Below are 15,253 nucleotides of genomic sequence, written 5' to 3' on the forward strand. Positions count from 1 at the left end.
CAGGGCAGGCTGCGACCACTCCTGACGTTCAGCTTCTCTCCACGGCAGGCTGCGTGCAACTACTACCAACAACTGTTCGCTCGCTAACTCTCGCGGTAATAATACCACAGAGTCAGAGATTGTATATGCATGCAACAGCAAAATCAGTAGCCTGTTTTTCAAAAAAAGAATATGAACGGCCAACATCCAATATACAGCCCGATATACCAACCAAAATGTCGATACTGGCTCTTGAACAAAATACACTCCTGGAAATGGAAAAAAGAACACATTGACACCGGTGTGTCAGACCCACCATACTTGCTCCGGACACTGCGAGAGGGCTGTACAAGCAATGATCACACGCACGGCACAGCGGACACACCAGGAACCGCGGTGTTGGCCGTCGAATGGCGCTAGCTGCGCAGCATTTGTGCACCGCCGCCGTCAGTGTCAGCCAGTTTGCCGTGGCATACGGAGCTCCATCGCAGTCTTTAACACTGGTAGCATGCCGCGACAGCGTGGACGTGAACCGTATGTGCAGTTGACGGACTTAGAGGGAGGGCGTATAGTGGGCATGCGGGAGGCCGGGTGGACGTACCGCCGAATTGCTCAACACGTGGGGCGTGAGGTCTCCACAGTACATCGATGTTGTCGCCAGTGGTCGGCGGAAGGTGCACGTACCCGTCGACCTGGGACCGGACCGCAGCGACGCACGGATGCACGCCAAGACCGTAGGATCCTACGCAGTGCCGCAGGGGACCGCACCGCCACTTCCCAGCAAATTAGGGACACTGTTGCTCCTGGGGTATCGGCGAGGACCATTCGCAACCGTCTCCATGAAGCTGGGCTACGGTCCCGCACACCGTTAAGCCGTCTTCCGCTCACGCCCCAACATCGTGCAGCCCGCCTCCAGTGGTGTCGCGACAGGCGTGAATGGAGGGATGAATGGAGACGTGTCGTCTTCAGCGATGAGAGTCGCTTCTGCCTTGGTGCCAATGATGGTCGTATGCGTGTTTGGCGCCGTGCAGGTGAGCGCCACAATCAGGACTGCATACGACCGAGGCACACAGGGCCAACACCCGGCATCATGGTGTGGGGAGCGATCTCCTACACTGGCCGTACACCACTGGTGATCGTCGAGGGGACACTGAATAGTGCACGGTACATCCAAACCGTCATCGAATCCTTCGTTCTACCATTCCTAGACCGGCAAGGGAACTTGCTGTTCCAACAGGACAATGCACGTCCGCATGTATCCCGTGCCACCCATCGTGCTCTAGAAGGTGTAAGTCAACTACCCTGGCCAGCAAGATCTCCGGATCTGTCCCCCATTGAGCATGTTTGGGACTGGATGAAGCGTCGTCTCACGCGGTCTGCACGTCCAGCACGAACGCTGGTCCAACTGAGGCGCCAGGTGGAAATGGCATGGCAAGCCGTTCCACAGGACTACATCCAGCATCTCTACGATCGTCTCCATGGGAGAATAGCAGCCTGCATTGCTGCGAAAGGTGGATATACACTGTACTAGTGCCGACATTGTGCATGCTCTGTTGCCTGTGTCTATGTGCCTGTGGTTCTGTCAGTGTGATCATGTGATGTATCTGACCCCAGAATTGTGTCAATAAAGTTTCCCCTTCCTGGGACAATGAATTCACGGTGTTCTTATTTCAATTTCCAGGAGTGTAGTTTGATGACCCCTGATCTGAACGGTTTTCTGATACATCTTCATATTGTTGCAACTTCATTCATTTCATCCATGTCGATCAAATCATTTAATTTCTGTGCCTTTTATAATATTATATCACTGAAGGTCCGCAAACAAATTTCTGGTAGCGCTTAGTCAACTGCAAAGAAATCCAGCTGGGAAAACAACGAGCATAACACTAGCAAATATCACAAACTGAGGTAACATTCTGCGCTACTCCTTTTAATGACAATATGTTGTTTGTAATATGGCCGATATGATGTCCTACATTTCAATCCATTGACGAATCATATCAGTGAACACTCTGCTAATGGGTAAAATCTTCAGCCTGGAAGGTAATCATTGTGACAGTCGACTTTCGTCTGCATACACTGTACGACGGGAATGCAGATTACAATTTGTTAAACAATCACAACACTTCTCTCTCTTTCTCTTTCTCTCTCTCTCTCTCTCTCTCTCTCTCTCTCTCTCACACACACACACACACACACACACACACACACACACACACACACACACGCGTCAACCATTCAAAAGACATCTACACCTAAATACATACTCCGCAAGCCATCGCATGGTACATGGCAAAGGGTATCTGGTACCAGCACTAGTCACTTCTTTTCCTGTTCCACTCACAAATAGAGCAAGCGAATAACAACTATTTGCATCAGTACAGTTCCAGTTTCTCTTATCTCATCTTCGTGGTACTTACGCGGTATCTACGTTGTCCGCAGTAGAATCGTTCTGCAGTCAACTTCATATGACATATTGTTCAGTGTGCTAGTTGGAACGAGCAACTAGATCGTTTAGAATCTGTGTCAAGTTTACTAAAGAATAATAGTTCTTGGAGAAAGTCATTCGCATGCGCGCACAATTTTGATTTATTTCCTGTAGCCTCATGTACGGTAACACAAGAACAATATACTCTCCGTATGCTACCTGACATAGTTTCATAACGTGGCCACAATTTAAAATATGACACTCTCTTCGTATCTACAAGAAATGAAAATGAATCATATAAACTGCATTACTGAGGAGGAAGAAACAATCCTTTCAAACTCAGTCACCTATTGGACGTTTCAACATCATTGTGTATACGAACAGAATTGAACTGGTGCGTTTCTGGCGCCAGTTTCCATCGATTGTCATTTTGATCTCTGAGTCGACTTCGATGCTTATTTGTCTTCTGCTCATATCTTTGGCAGCGCGGATTTAACGGCAGCGCGAGCGCTCTGCTGGGGAGGTGTGTCGCGATCGGCGATGAGCCAGAGTCACGTGGGACCGTGTACATACGAGGTGTGGCTAGAAAAAAACCGGACTAGTACTGGTGAAACAATAAAACGAATGCAATAAGGCTGAAAGTCGCGTGGCCTGTCACGTGACTCGCTCCGCCTACTGCTCGAGTTTTATCTGCCTCCTGCACTCAGTCTGCCCGTGGCGTCTGTTTTAAGTAGTTGACGTTTTGTCTGTGCGTCGGAAAATGTTGAGTGTACAGAAAGAACAGCGTGTTAACATCAAATTTTGTTTCAAACTAGGAAAATCTGCAAGTGAAACGTTTGTAATGTTACAACAAGTGTACGGCGATGATTGTTCATCGCGAACACAAGTGTTTGAGTGGTTTAAACGATTTAAAGATGGCCGCGAAGACACCAGTGACGACACTCGCACTGGCAGACCATTGTCAGCAAAAAGTGATGCAAACATTGAAAAAATCGGTAAACTTGTTCGACAAGATCGCCGTTTAACAATCAGAGCAGTGTCTGAGTTAACAGGAGTTGACAAGGAAAGTGTTAGGCAGATTCTTCATGAAAGTTTCAACATGAACAAAGTGTGTTCAAAAATGGTTCCAAAGTGTCTCACAATTGAACAGAAGGAACGCCGAAGAATGATTTGTTCTGACATCCTGGAAAACATTGAAAGTGATCCCACCTTCTTACAAAATGTTATTAATTGCGATGAATCGTGGTTTTTTACTTACGATCTCGAAACTAAACGCCAATCGATGCATTGGAAAACTCCTGGTTCTCCACGACAAAAAAAAAGCACGAATGTCAAAATCGAAATTCAAGGCAATGATGATTGTTTTTTTTGACATCAAAGGGATTGTGCACATTGAGTGGGTACCAGAGGGACAAACAGTGAATCAGCATTACTACATTAGCGTCCTGGCTACCCTACGTGAGCGAGTACGGAGAAAACGGAACGATTTGTGGAGAAAAAAGTCATGGATCCTTCACCAAGACAATGCCCCAGCTCACAGTGCGTTGTCAGTGAAGACGTTTTTGGCAAAACACAACATTCCCATCTTAGATCATCCACCCTACTCACCTGATTTGGCCACCTGTGACTTTTTTCTTTTCCCTAAAGTCAAGTCAGCTTTGAAAGGAACTAGATTTGACACTGTTGAAGCAGTAAAAGAAAAAGCGACGGAAGTAATGTATGGACTTACCGAAAATGATCTGCAGCATTGCTATGAACAGTGGAAAATTCGTATGGAGCGGTGTAGAGACCGAGGAGGAGAGTACATTGAAGGAGATAACATGAAATTGTAAATAATTGTAAATAAATGTTTTTTCCAGCATCAGTCCGGTTTTTTTCTAGCCGAACCTCGTAGGTAGGACGGCAAGAGGACGAGTCTGACAACGAAGGAGCGGGGCCAGCGGCTACGGCGTGTTGAGTCTTGAGGGCAGATCCACCGCCCATGGTGATTTGGTTTCCTAGAGATCAGAATGATGCATGATAATCTCCTTCGAGTCTGTGATAAGCTACGCCTTCCGATTGAATTGGAGTCGCTGAGTTGCTTCGGTGGGTTGTTTGCAGCTTAATTGAATATGCCAGTGTACTAAAAATCCTTTGGAATTGTTTTGGTTGTTTATCACTTACCTCCGTATCGTGAGTAACTATCTTGACGGCAGTTGAGGAAGTGTGGCTACGCCCAACCAACCGACATGGAGCGCGGTTAAAGACGTAGCTAGAAGTGCAACTAGTGGTGAGTAGGTCCGGCTCTGGCGTTTCAAGACACCCCGAGATACGTCCTCTATTCTACCTTGTAGTTCATTTGGTAGTTTGGCATGTAAATGTGCACCGAGATAATTGTATTGATCACCTGTTCTTTAGATAAGATTGTGTAGTTTATGTCTCAGAACACTGTCTGCCGTTGATGTGTGTTGTGTTACTGATAACTGGCAGCGGTCGACGCGAGCATACTGGGAGCAGAGCACCACGGGGGCAAGGAGATATTTAAGGCCCTGTCCTCTCCTTTACATCTTGGATTATGTTGTCACTGTTGCGTGATTCCATCTTTCCGGTGAAGAATTATTGCATCTGAAGTTCAATTGCAGTGCAAAGTTGAGTACATTTCTGTGTCATTTCCTGTCTCGTGGATCTCTGGTATTGATTTGAATTCTTGGTCTGCTCGCGTCTATCGCTAATTCACACGCAATATTGAAACAACCTCATTTTAGGGGTATTGTCATATGGTCATGTTCTAGTTGTAATCATTCTAAGAATATTGTTGATTAATCAACTGAGTAAATAAATTTGAAGATTGGTTTGGTCAAAGTTAAAGCACCTCCTTAATTGTTTTAGTCATTTGTATATAGTTTTGTTTAGGAAAGTTGGCTAGCAAAACCTTAAAAGATCTGTGTTCGAAACCTTAACCAGTTCCTCAGCTGATTGGAAGTAATGAGAGTTCTGATGGGAATTGTATGGACATTTGTACTAATTAAGTAAAGCTTTACCTGAGTATATTTACCTAGTCATATTCAAATTTCAAGTTGTATGGGTCTTGTTCCGGTTAAAGAAATTTATTTGTTATTTGTCCAAGTGATCTGGCCTTGTAAGGCAGTCTCCTGCATTATTGTGACTGTAATTTTATAATGCTTTTGATTGTAATAAAATATGTAGCAACTACAACGCATTGCTATTGTGATTTTGGTGTGTCGCTACCATGGAAATTGATAAATGAAATCTTTCTTTACGCTCACACCATACATCATTATTTTTACCAGTTAAAAACAAATACTCCACATTCTTCAATTATGGAAATGTTTTATTAATTATTTAAGGACTTCCACATGTAACCAGAACGAATAATAAATTTCGTAACAAAATTGTTGCTACAGAAGCTGGTTCGCATCACTGCAGCATAAAACATATATATTCTAAAACCGCAATAATTACGCAGAAGGCTTCACAAGACGTCCGGCGAAGAGGATCGTCCGTGTGATGTCGTCCACAATGAAGAACATGAAGGGGTGGTCGGCCTTGAAGATGACGGGTGTTGGTGGCGGAAATTGAGGAGCGCTCGATCCAGGTGCTATGAGAACTGCAACAACAGGAAGAGATATTAGATAACTATCCTAGAAAATAATTTTATCAGTGCTATTCAAGTATGCTGAGGTTAAGATTTCCGGGTTCTCAGGTAGCGGAAGATAAGATCAGCCCTGCCCATGAAAGGCAGGAATTGTGGATAGAGTCCCACTGTAACATGCTGCTTCAACATGTTACTGTTTCATAAAACAAACACACGCCAACATTCTCGATAGCTACGAACTGCATGGGGCGCTACATGTGTCCTGGTGTCTCCAAAACGAACATTTCTTCGCACTGGAAGCGCAGTCTAGTGTCGATGCTTTACACGGTCAAACACATTTAGTGCTTTTTTCCGTTTAATTTTGGTACTGAACCCGTAACAGAGCAGTTACGATGGTATCATAATCACACAGATGATTGAAGGAACTTTATAACGTACTTTTACCCGCTGCATGCTTTGGAATTACTAAAACTTCGTGGCACATTAATACTGCATTAATCGAACGTGGGATATTTGCCTTTCGTGTGCGATCGCTCTGCTGCCATAAAAGCTTTACTACCACCAGTAACTCGTCCCCTACCTCCCAAACTTCACTGAAGTTTCCAGAATGAAATTTTCACTCTGCAGCGGAGTGTTCGCTGATGTGAAACTTTCCTGGCAGATTAAAAGTGCGTGCCGAAGAGAGACTCGAACTCGAACTCAAAGATCCCGAGTTCGAGTCTCGGTCCAGCACGTAGTTTTAATCTGCCAGGAAAATTTCATATCAGCGCACACTCCGATGCAGAGTGAAAATTTCATTCTGGAAACATCCCCCAGGCTGTGGTTAAGCCATGTCTTCGCAATATCCTTTCTTCCAGGAGTGCTAGTTCTGCAAGGTATGCAGGAGAGCTTCTGCGATGTTTGGAAGGTAGGAGACGAGGTACTGGCGGAATTAAAGCTGTGAGAACGGGTCGTGAGCCGTGCTTGGGTAGCTCAGCTGGTAGAGCACTTGCCCGCTAAAGGTAAAGGTCCCGAGTTCGAGTCTCGGTCCGGCACACAGTTTTAATCTGCCAGGAAAGTTTCGCCGAAGTTTTCTCGCATACGTTTCGGGTCTGGCACTCCTGGAAGAGGAGATGCTGGAGAGAAATGGGTTAACCACAGCCTAGGGGACTGTTCCCCGTATGAATTTTCATTCTGCTGTGCAGAGCGTCTGCGAGTAGTCAGCTGTATACTGAAAATTTGTTCTTATCCGACACTGCTGCTGTTTACTTCTTGAGTCAAAAGTCAGGTTTAGCGAATATCTTTAGAGCAATGCTGCAGAACATCGCTTTCCTTTTAGAGCGACTATATACTGTAGTTATGGTTAAACTTTTCTACTTGAGCCAGCGTAGGTGGAAACCTACTTCATAGCAATGACGTTGAGACTATGCACTGCAGGATTTGCGTTTTTGGTAGTGATAGTGTCAGGACTTACTGTTAGGTGCTGGTACTGGTATAGCGACGTAGGTTTGAAGCACAAGCGTCAACTTGCACTACATTTGCAGTCAACATGGATCTGGACAACGAAAGCACGGCTTTTTTCGTAAAGATGTTTTTTTATCAAAACGTCAGCAACAGTGCTGCTGCTCTTTGAGAGTATCGACGCTTTAAAGAAATATGGGCAGGATCTACTTTCGCACGGGTTTTGAAGAACATAACCCGGAAGTTCGAATTAACTGGCAATTTTGTAACTGCTCCTGAGAGAGACCGACGGCCAATTGCGCCAAAAATGTTTTAGGAATTTACTGTTGCCATGACAGAGATTGCCGGACGCAATGTGTGATCTTCAAGCAGTGCGTGAACTGTGTCACGACAGTTCAACATTCCACGGTCCACCGTTTGAAAAGTGCCGCGAACGATTCTGAAATGGTATCTCTAGCGCGGTTCCAGGCTACCGTAGATACAGAATTTTGTAACCTGGAACGCAGACATTGTGCACAATTAACAAATGTTACCCTCTCATGCGGAAATGAAAATGTGTTTCTCTGAATGGTTTATTCACTATTTTCCTTCCGCGTGCTCCTAGAAATGTTTAAACAAGGTTTCGTTGTCGTCTGATCACTCGTTTTTCATGGGGGCCCTCGCAGATAGCGAAAGTTTAATCCTAACCACTCTTTATACAAAAACTTGCCATATAGAACTTCCTCTTTATTTGACAGACGTTTTCTGCAAAGTAGCCTGAAAATGAAACTAGTTTTACAAATCTCATATAGAAAATGCTGTGAACACAGCTGAACAATAGTACACACCAGAAACAAACGTACATTACCTGAACACAAAATTTGTTCTCACTGCTAGAGACTAATAATAGTGTTGTTCTCCTGTATCTAGCCCGCACGAACCTCTGAAGAGAACGGCGCGCGTGTTGGTTTCTTTTTTTCCTAGTATGGTGAACACGAGTAGGTGATCAGCCTTGAAAAATGACGGTGATGATACTGATAAAGACTACAGATTTAGGGCACTAAAGTAATGCGTCATCAAGGAACTTACATAAACATTGAGCGAAATTGCGCAAAGGCAATTAAAACAACTATGAATTGTAAATCTAGCAAGAAGTAACAAAGGAACACAACGAAAAGAATCTAAAATACAACCCTGATCTAAGAATGGAAGGAAGTAACTGAGCGTTCGCACTGTAGATTTCATCGAACGTAGCTTACTGTTCTTCACTTCTAGCCACTGAGTCTTCCGCCAGTAAATGACCCTCCTTGTCAAGTACGTGGTCACTGCTCGCAGAGGGAATGAACATGGAGCAGGCAGTCCGAGATAGTGAACCTCGTTGGGGGGACAGCACATCCAGAACATCTTGTAATGTACATTCATATTTCAGCCACAATGACATGTCTTCTACAGACTTGGTTTGAAATCCTCTTTCAATAGGATTTTGATAACATTTCTCCTGGGGCCCCTTACAAATGGAACATCCTACATTTTCTTCAAGTTTTCCTCCTTCTTTCTTTCCACTAATATTCAAGAATTGTATAATACTGTTCGTTGAATCGTCAAATTTGCAAAGTTTCAACGTAACAACGCATTAAAGGCGGTGCTATTCTGGAGACTCATTTTGACCGTAGCAGAAACACATAAAGGAAAGAAAGAAAGTAGCTATAAAGCAAATTTGTTTACTTCACTGTTAAAATAATAATAGAGAGAAATAGTTCAAAAGTGTTTTAAACCGCTGCAAGTATTATTTATAAAGCTGGTCATCAAAAAGAATAGAAAAAATAAAATTTTTCTTATTGTGCGTATGGAGTATTGCAGGAAGAATGCATTATTAACTTTGCTGGTGATTTTCGGATGGACAGGGTGCGATATTTAACACATGGGGCTGCCACCTCTTGCAGAAACATTAGCTCGAACAAGGCTGAGCATCAACTCGAACTGAATTTGAATGACGGGAGTAGGTGCGTCGTTTCATCCAGCTTCAACTCAACAAGAGACTTCGTAAATACCGGTGCTGTAGATTGGTGGCGTTCCAGTCTCTCGGAAAACCATGGCCAGCTGTTTTCAGTGAGTGAGAACGTGACGTCGAGGGAGGGAAGACACCCGTGTACGACGTGGTGTGTTGCGTTACACAGATGTGACACAAGTCATGTGATACCTGCTAACATCGAGTCGGACCTCGTTTTGCCCGGCGCAGCATGTGCTCAACAAGTCACGAAGTCCTCCACAGAAATTAAGAGCCATGTTGCCTCTATTTCTGTCCATAATTGCGAAAATGCTGCCAGTGCAGGATTTTGTGCACGAACTGACCTGTCTATTATGTCCCATAAATGTTCGATGTGGTTCATGTCAGGCAATCTGGGTGTTTCGATCACTCGCTCGAATCGTCCAACATGTTCTTGAAACCAATTACGAGCAATGGCGGCCCAATTACATGACGCAGTGTCGTCCATAAAAATTCCATCGTTGTTTGGAAACACGAACATGAATAATCAAAATATCCACGGGTGTGCTGCCGGTCTATAGTGTCCAACGGGCACAATATTTCGGCGATCATACATGTCGCCATCATCAGGTGAACTGACGGACTGAGCTCCTGTGAACGTGCCGGCACGGAGATCCGTACGCTATGGATGCTCAGGGGGAACTGGGTTCGGTCGCGGCGGCGGCCGATTTAAATACCCTCCGCCCATGGCGCGCTCCCTCCGCAGTCCGCGCCCCGCGCCACGGTCGCGCGGTGGAACAGATTGCGACGGCGTCTGAGATGACGTCGGTGTGATGGCTCTGTCCGCCGTGGTCGTCACAACTATACGTTTGCTCGATTTACTCGTGATTAACCCAATCGCTGGTTCCCAAGCCTTGCTACGTTTATAGCCACAGTCACGGCTTATGAGGTCGTCATTGGTGCGAATTTCGATGGCCTCCCTAACAACGCTGTCCCAGTATCTCGACGTCTGTACCAGAATCGGAAAATCACGACATGGAGTATGACCGCACGAGGATTCTGGTACAGCCGTTAAGAAACCAGAAGCCAGCGGTGGCGCGCGCAAACTTGCGGCGATTTGCTGTCTCGCTGGCGCTGCTTATGCGGACGGCGTCCGGACTTTGATGCTGCCAACCTTTTGGCAGCGGGCTCGGGTGGCATTACTGGCTAGGATATAACACTGTTAGCAAAGGCACTCGCATCAGTCATCCTACGGACACGTTCGTCGTACGTCCCACACTGATTTCTGCTGTTATTTCACGCAGTGGTGCTTCTCTGCTAGCACTGACAACTACGAAAACTCTGCAGCTCTCGACCATTAAGTGAAGGCCGTCGGGCACTGCGTTGCCCGTGGTCAGAATTGATGCCTTAAATTTGGTATTCTCGGCACGTTCTTGACTGTGGATCTCGGAATATTGAATTTCCTAATGATTTCCAAAATTGAATGTCCCGTGAGTCGAGCTCCAATTACAATGCCACGTTCAAAGAGTGTTAATTCCCGTCGTGCAGCCATAATGTCACCGGAAATCTTATCACATGAATCGCCTGAGTACAAATGACAGCTCTACCAATGCAGTGCCCTTATGTACCTTGGGTACGCGATAGTACCGCCATCCGTATATGAGCACATCGCTGTCCCGTGATTTGAGATGACGTCACACAGACCGTAAAGAGACTGTATAGCCACCACGTCATAAATGTAACTCCTGCGTTCCAAATTATCGGCTATGTGGACCAGATATGATTGTGTGTTGTACCCAACGGCACCATGGAGAGGACGTGTGCAGGCACAGTATGACGACGATGACGAGGGCAATGCGGCAATGTTGGGGTTCCCCTTGGAGACTCGGCATACGTATACATCCATCGTATTGCTATGAGCGGAAACACGAATCCTTGGGAAAGATATGACGTTGGGCGCCGCCCCCTTCCTGCTGCAGCGTATCAAGGGAAACCGCAACTGTGGTCGCCGTGATTGCAGTCCGTTGTCTGCAGATCAAACGTGCTATCTGTGTGGATACTTGTCCCCTGTGAACAAACCCATTTCGTAAATGAAACTACGTAAAGTGGCTGAACCGTCGTGCACGGCCAAGCAAACAATGTGACCGTCTTGCGAGTTCCCGACCAGTTAGAGTAGCTCACAAACCACCAATATTCAGTTGCGATTTCTGAACGAGAAACGTGATGCGTGATGTTTCCGTTTCTGCAGAAAGTAAATGACGTTACTCAGTTTGCGTATCAGAGCATTCCAGATCGATATGACATTTGTTGCATGCAGTCTTCACGCTACTGTAATTCTTAAGGCCAGAAACGTATTAGAAAGAGAAATAACGCGGAAGTTTCTCAGTTCCTCCATCATTCTAAAGCATTTACATAAAGCATGTTGTGATGGTACTTAGTAGATGATAAACATTTTTGTTATTCTAAAAATTTGTAGATGGAAGTACGTATTTATTGAAAACACATCACTACGATTTTGTTATAATCACTGAAAATGTCAGAGAAAATGACTAGAAAAGAAAGAGCGAAATTTTACGATCTGTTTTTGTTACTCTTCGAAAAGGAGCACTGTCTTATATAAATCACATGCAAAATATGTAGTATGAAGTATACAAATGTTTGTGTGTTAATTTATCGTTAATATAATAATCCAACGAAGTTTTAAGTCAAGAAGTCTTAGCAACGAAAATGTCCCATTAGCCCCCGTTATGGCTAGTTACTAAAGGAGTAGGGAAGTAATAGACCTCACAAAGATCACACGAAGCTAAAAGGTAAAATGTCGAAGTTTACAATATTTACGAACACTCTATTCTGTGAGAGCATCGGACTGATATACAGATTTCCTTAAGATTGGCGACTCGGTGCAGCTTCATAATATCACGCAATAATTAACATATCAATACATAATCACGTAATACGTTTTTTTTCCCTTGTGGGGTAGTCAACAACCTTTTCCGTTATTCTTATTTCATTAATATATTATAATGCCCTTTTGACAGAGGATTGATGGTCAGCTGTCACAACTTGTTACAGCTTATTTAAAGTACAAAACAATCAGCTACTTTAAAATTACTAGTGGTTTAAATAGAAGCCCAGGCCCCTTAGTAAACATGAGCATCCTGGAGACAAACAAGAACCTCTAACAGGCCATAAAGCCTCTCATCATGGATAAATGTGTTGAATACTGTAACTACTTCCATCTTGAAAGGTTGGATGTCTTTCAAACTAATGACGTTTCTTCAGAAACACTATAGGAACAAAACTGAGAATAAAACGTAACGTGATAAGCAGTGCCTTATGGCAGACAGCTACGTAGTCAGGCCATGTGTTGTTTGGTGTTCCTCGTGTTAACTAAAGCGGTGTATACCGTGTGCTCACGCAGATAATGATGCTCGTACATAACCTTTTCCGCTTCAGTACTTCTTCCTGTGTGAGGTTTAAGGAGTCTATCATTAGGAAACCGCACTGGTTAACGTGTTTGAAACTATATGCAAGGCCATCGAAAGAGACAGTCTGGTATTGAATCGCGTCTCATATCGTTAGCGAATTAGTGTCTCACTAATTCACATACATCAATTTTCTAAGGGTTCAGACACTGAACTTCATATCTTGGATACACTATCAGTCGAATTAGATTTCCTCTTATAAAGTGATACCTCTCCTCTATCGCCTATTCTCCTAAGTTTTTCGAAAACTGAGCAAAATTAACAAACGCAGTTTAACACCAGACACTTTTCTTTTTATCACACAGCGTTGCCTTATTTATGGAATGATTCACTTATATATTATACACAACTATTAAGGAATTATTTAGATCTATATTATCTTCTAATGACAGAAAAGTGAGTAAAAGAATCTACTGTTTTGGGTCTATCTTTTTCATCCATTCAACATCAAACTTTTAATAAATTTCTCATATTTACTTCAATTTCCTGTATCATTTTTCGCGATATACCGAAAAGTTCCTACCTTATTGCTGCAGGATAATATTCTTGAAAATACGTACTCTTCCATGCTTTCTTGCCTTTCTAAGAATTTTATAGACAGTTTATAATGTGATTCAACCCCATGAAAAAATAAAATCGCGTACATTAGAATCTGTTGCCTAAATAAACTTCATCTCTCGTACTATATGTCATCTTTCTAGAGAGGCCATTTTGAGATGTTACAGTTGCTACTCACATACTGTTTCTCTTTTAATTACTGAAGTGATAAATTTATAACTACAAAAAATATATTAAACGAAGTGAACATATATAAATATTAATCTACTGATAAAAATTGTATGTCACTTTGAAACAGCTTTTTAAGTGTTTTTCGTTGGTGCTATCATACATTATTACTTCACACCAATTTTTAATTACTGTCAATATTACTAATCGCTGTTTCAATTAACGCTAATTTTACTATGAAATCAGTCTTATACCTACAATATTTCTACATAGGAAGATAGGAACGTTTATGCTAACAGTGTGGTATCATCTTACAATGACACATGTCTGAATATTATGGAGTCACGGTTTAATGTTCATATCACTTCTGAATCATCTACATCTACATCTATACTCCGCAAGCCACCTGACGGTGTGTGGCGGAGCGTACCCTGAGTACCTCTATCGGTTCTCCCTTCTATTCCAGTCTCGTATTGTTCGTGGAAAGAAGAATTGTCGGTATGCTTCTGTGTGAGCTCTAATCTCTCTGATTTTATCGTCATGGTCTCTTCGCGAGATATGCGTAGGAGGGAGCAATATACTGCTTGACTCTTCGGTGAAGGTATGTTCTCGAAACTTTAACAAAAGCCCGTACCGAGCTACTGAGCGTCTCTCCTGCAGAGTCTTCCACTGCAGTTTATCTATCATCTCGGTAACGCTTTCGCGATTACTAAATGATCCTGTAACGAAGCGCGCTGCTCTCCGTTGGATCTTCTCTATCTCCTCTATCAACCCTACCTGGTACGGATCCCACACTGCTGAGCAGTATTCAAGCACTGGGCGAACAAGCGTACTGTAACCTACTTCCTTTGTTTTCGGATTGCATTTCCTTAGGATTCTTCCAATGAATCTCAGTCTGGCATCTGCTTTACCGGCGATCAACTTTATATGATCATTCCATTTTAAATCACTCCTAATGCGTACTCCCCGATAATTTATGGAATTAACTGCTTCCAGTTGCTGACCTGCTATTTTGTAGCTAAATGATAAGGGATCTATCTTTCTATGTATTCGCAGCACATTACACTTGTCTACATTGAGATTTAATTGCCATTCCCTGCACCAAGCGTCAATTCGCTGCAGATCTTTCTGCATTTCAGTACAATTTTCCATTGTTACAACATCTCGATACACCACAGCATCATCTGCAAAAAGCCTCAGTGAACTTCCGATGTCATCCACAAGGTCATTTATGTATATTGTGAATAGCAACGGTCCTATGACACTCCCCTGCGGCACACCTGAAATCACACTTACTTCGGATGACTTCTCTCCATTGAGAATGACATGCTGCGTTCTGTTATCTAGGAACTCTAGTGATGACTGGGTGTTGTGTGATGTCCTTAGGTTAGTTAGGTTTAAGTAGTTCAAAGTTCTAGGGGACTGATGACCGTAGATGTTAAGTCCCATAGTGCTCAGAGCCATTTGAACCATTTAGCCATATAGGAACTCTTCAGTCCAATCACTCAATTGGTCTGATAGTCCATATGTTCTTACTTTGTTCAGTAAGCGACTGTGGGGAACTGCATCGAACGCCTTGTGGAAGTCAAGAAACACGGCATCTACCTGTGAACCCGTGTCTATGGCCCTCTGAG

At 43.7% G+C, this 15,253-nt stretch overlaps 1 protein-coding gene across 1 annotated transcript in view; it reads right to left on the minus strand.

Annotated features, from left to right (window-relative positions):
- Nucleotides 1–5,765: 5,765 nt before the first annotated feature.
- Nucleotides 5,766–15,253, minus strand: part of LOC124777519 (serpin B6-like) — a 90,680-nt gene continuing 81,192 nt past the window's right edge. Inside the window, exon 8 of the mRNA XM_047252965.1 lies at nucleotides 5,766–6,014. Within this exon, the coding sequence (XP_047108921.1) occupies nucleotides 5,866–6,014 (149 nt within the window). The 3' untranslated portion in view covers nucleotides 5,766–5,865. The remainder of the gene's footprint in view (nucleotides 6,015–15,253) is intronic.

Source organism: Schistocerca piceifrons, chromosome 2 (assembly GCF_021461385.2).
Source record: "Schistocerca piceifrons isolate TAMUIC-IGC-003096 chromosome 2, iqSchPice1.1, whole genome shotgun sequence".
Taxonomy (NCBI): domain Eukaryota; kingdom Metazoa; phylum Arthropoda; class Insecta; order Orthoptera; family Acrididae; genus Schistocerca; species Schistocerca piceifrons.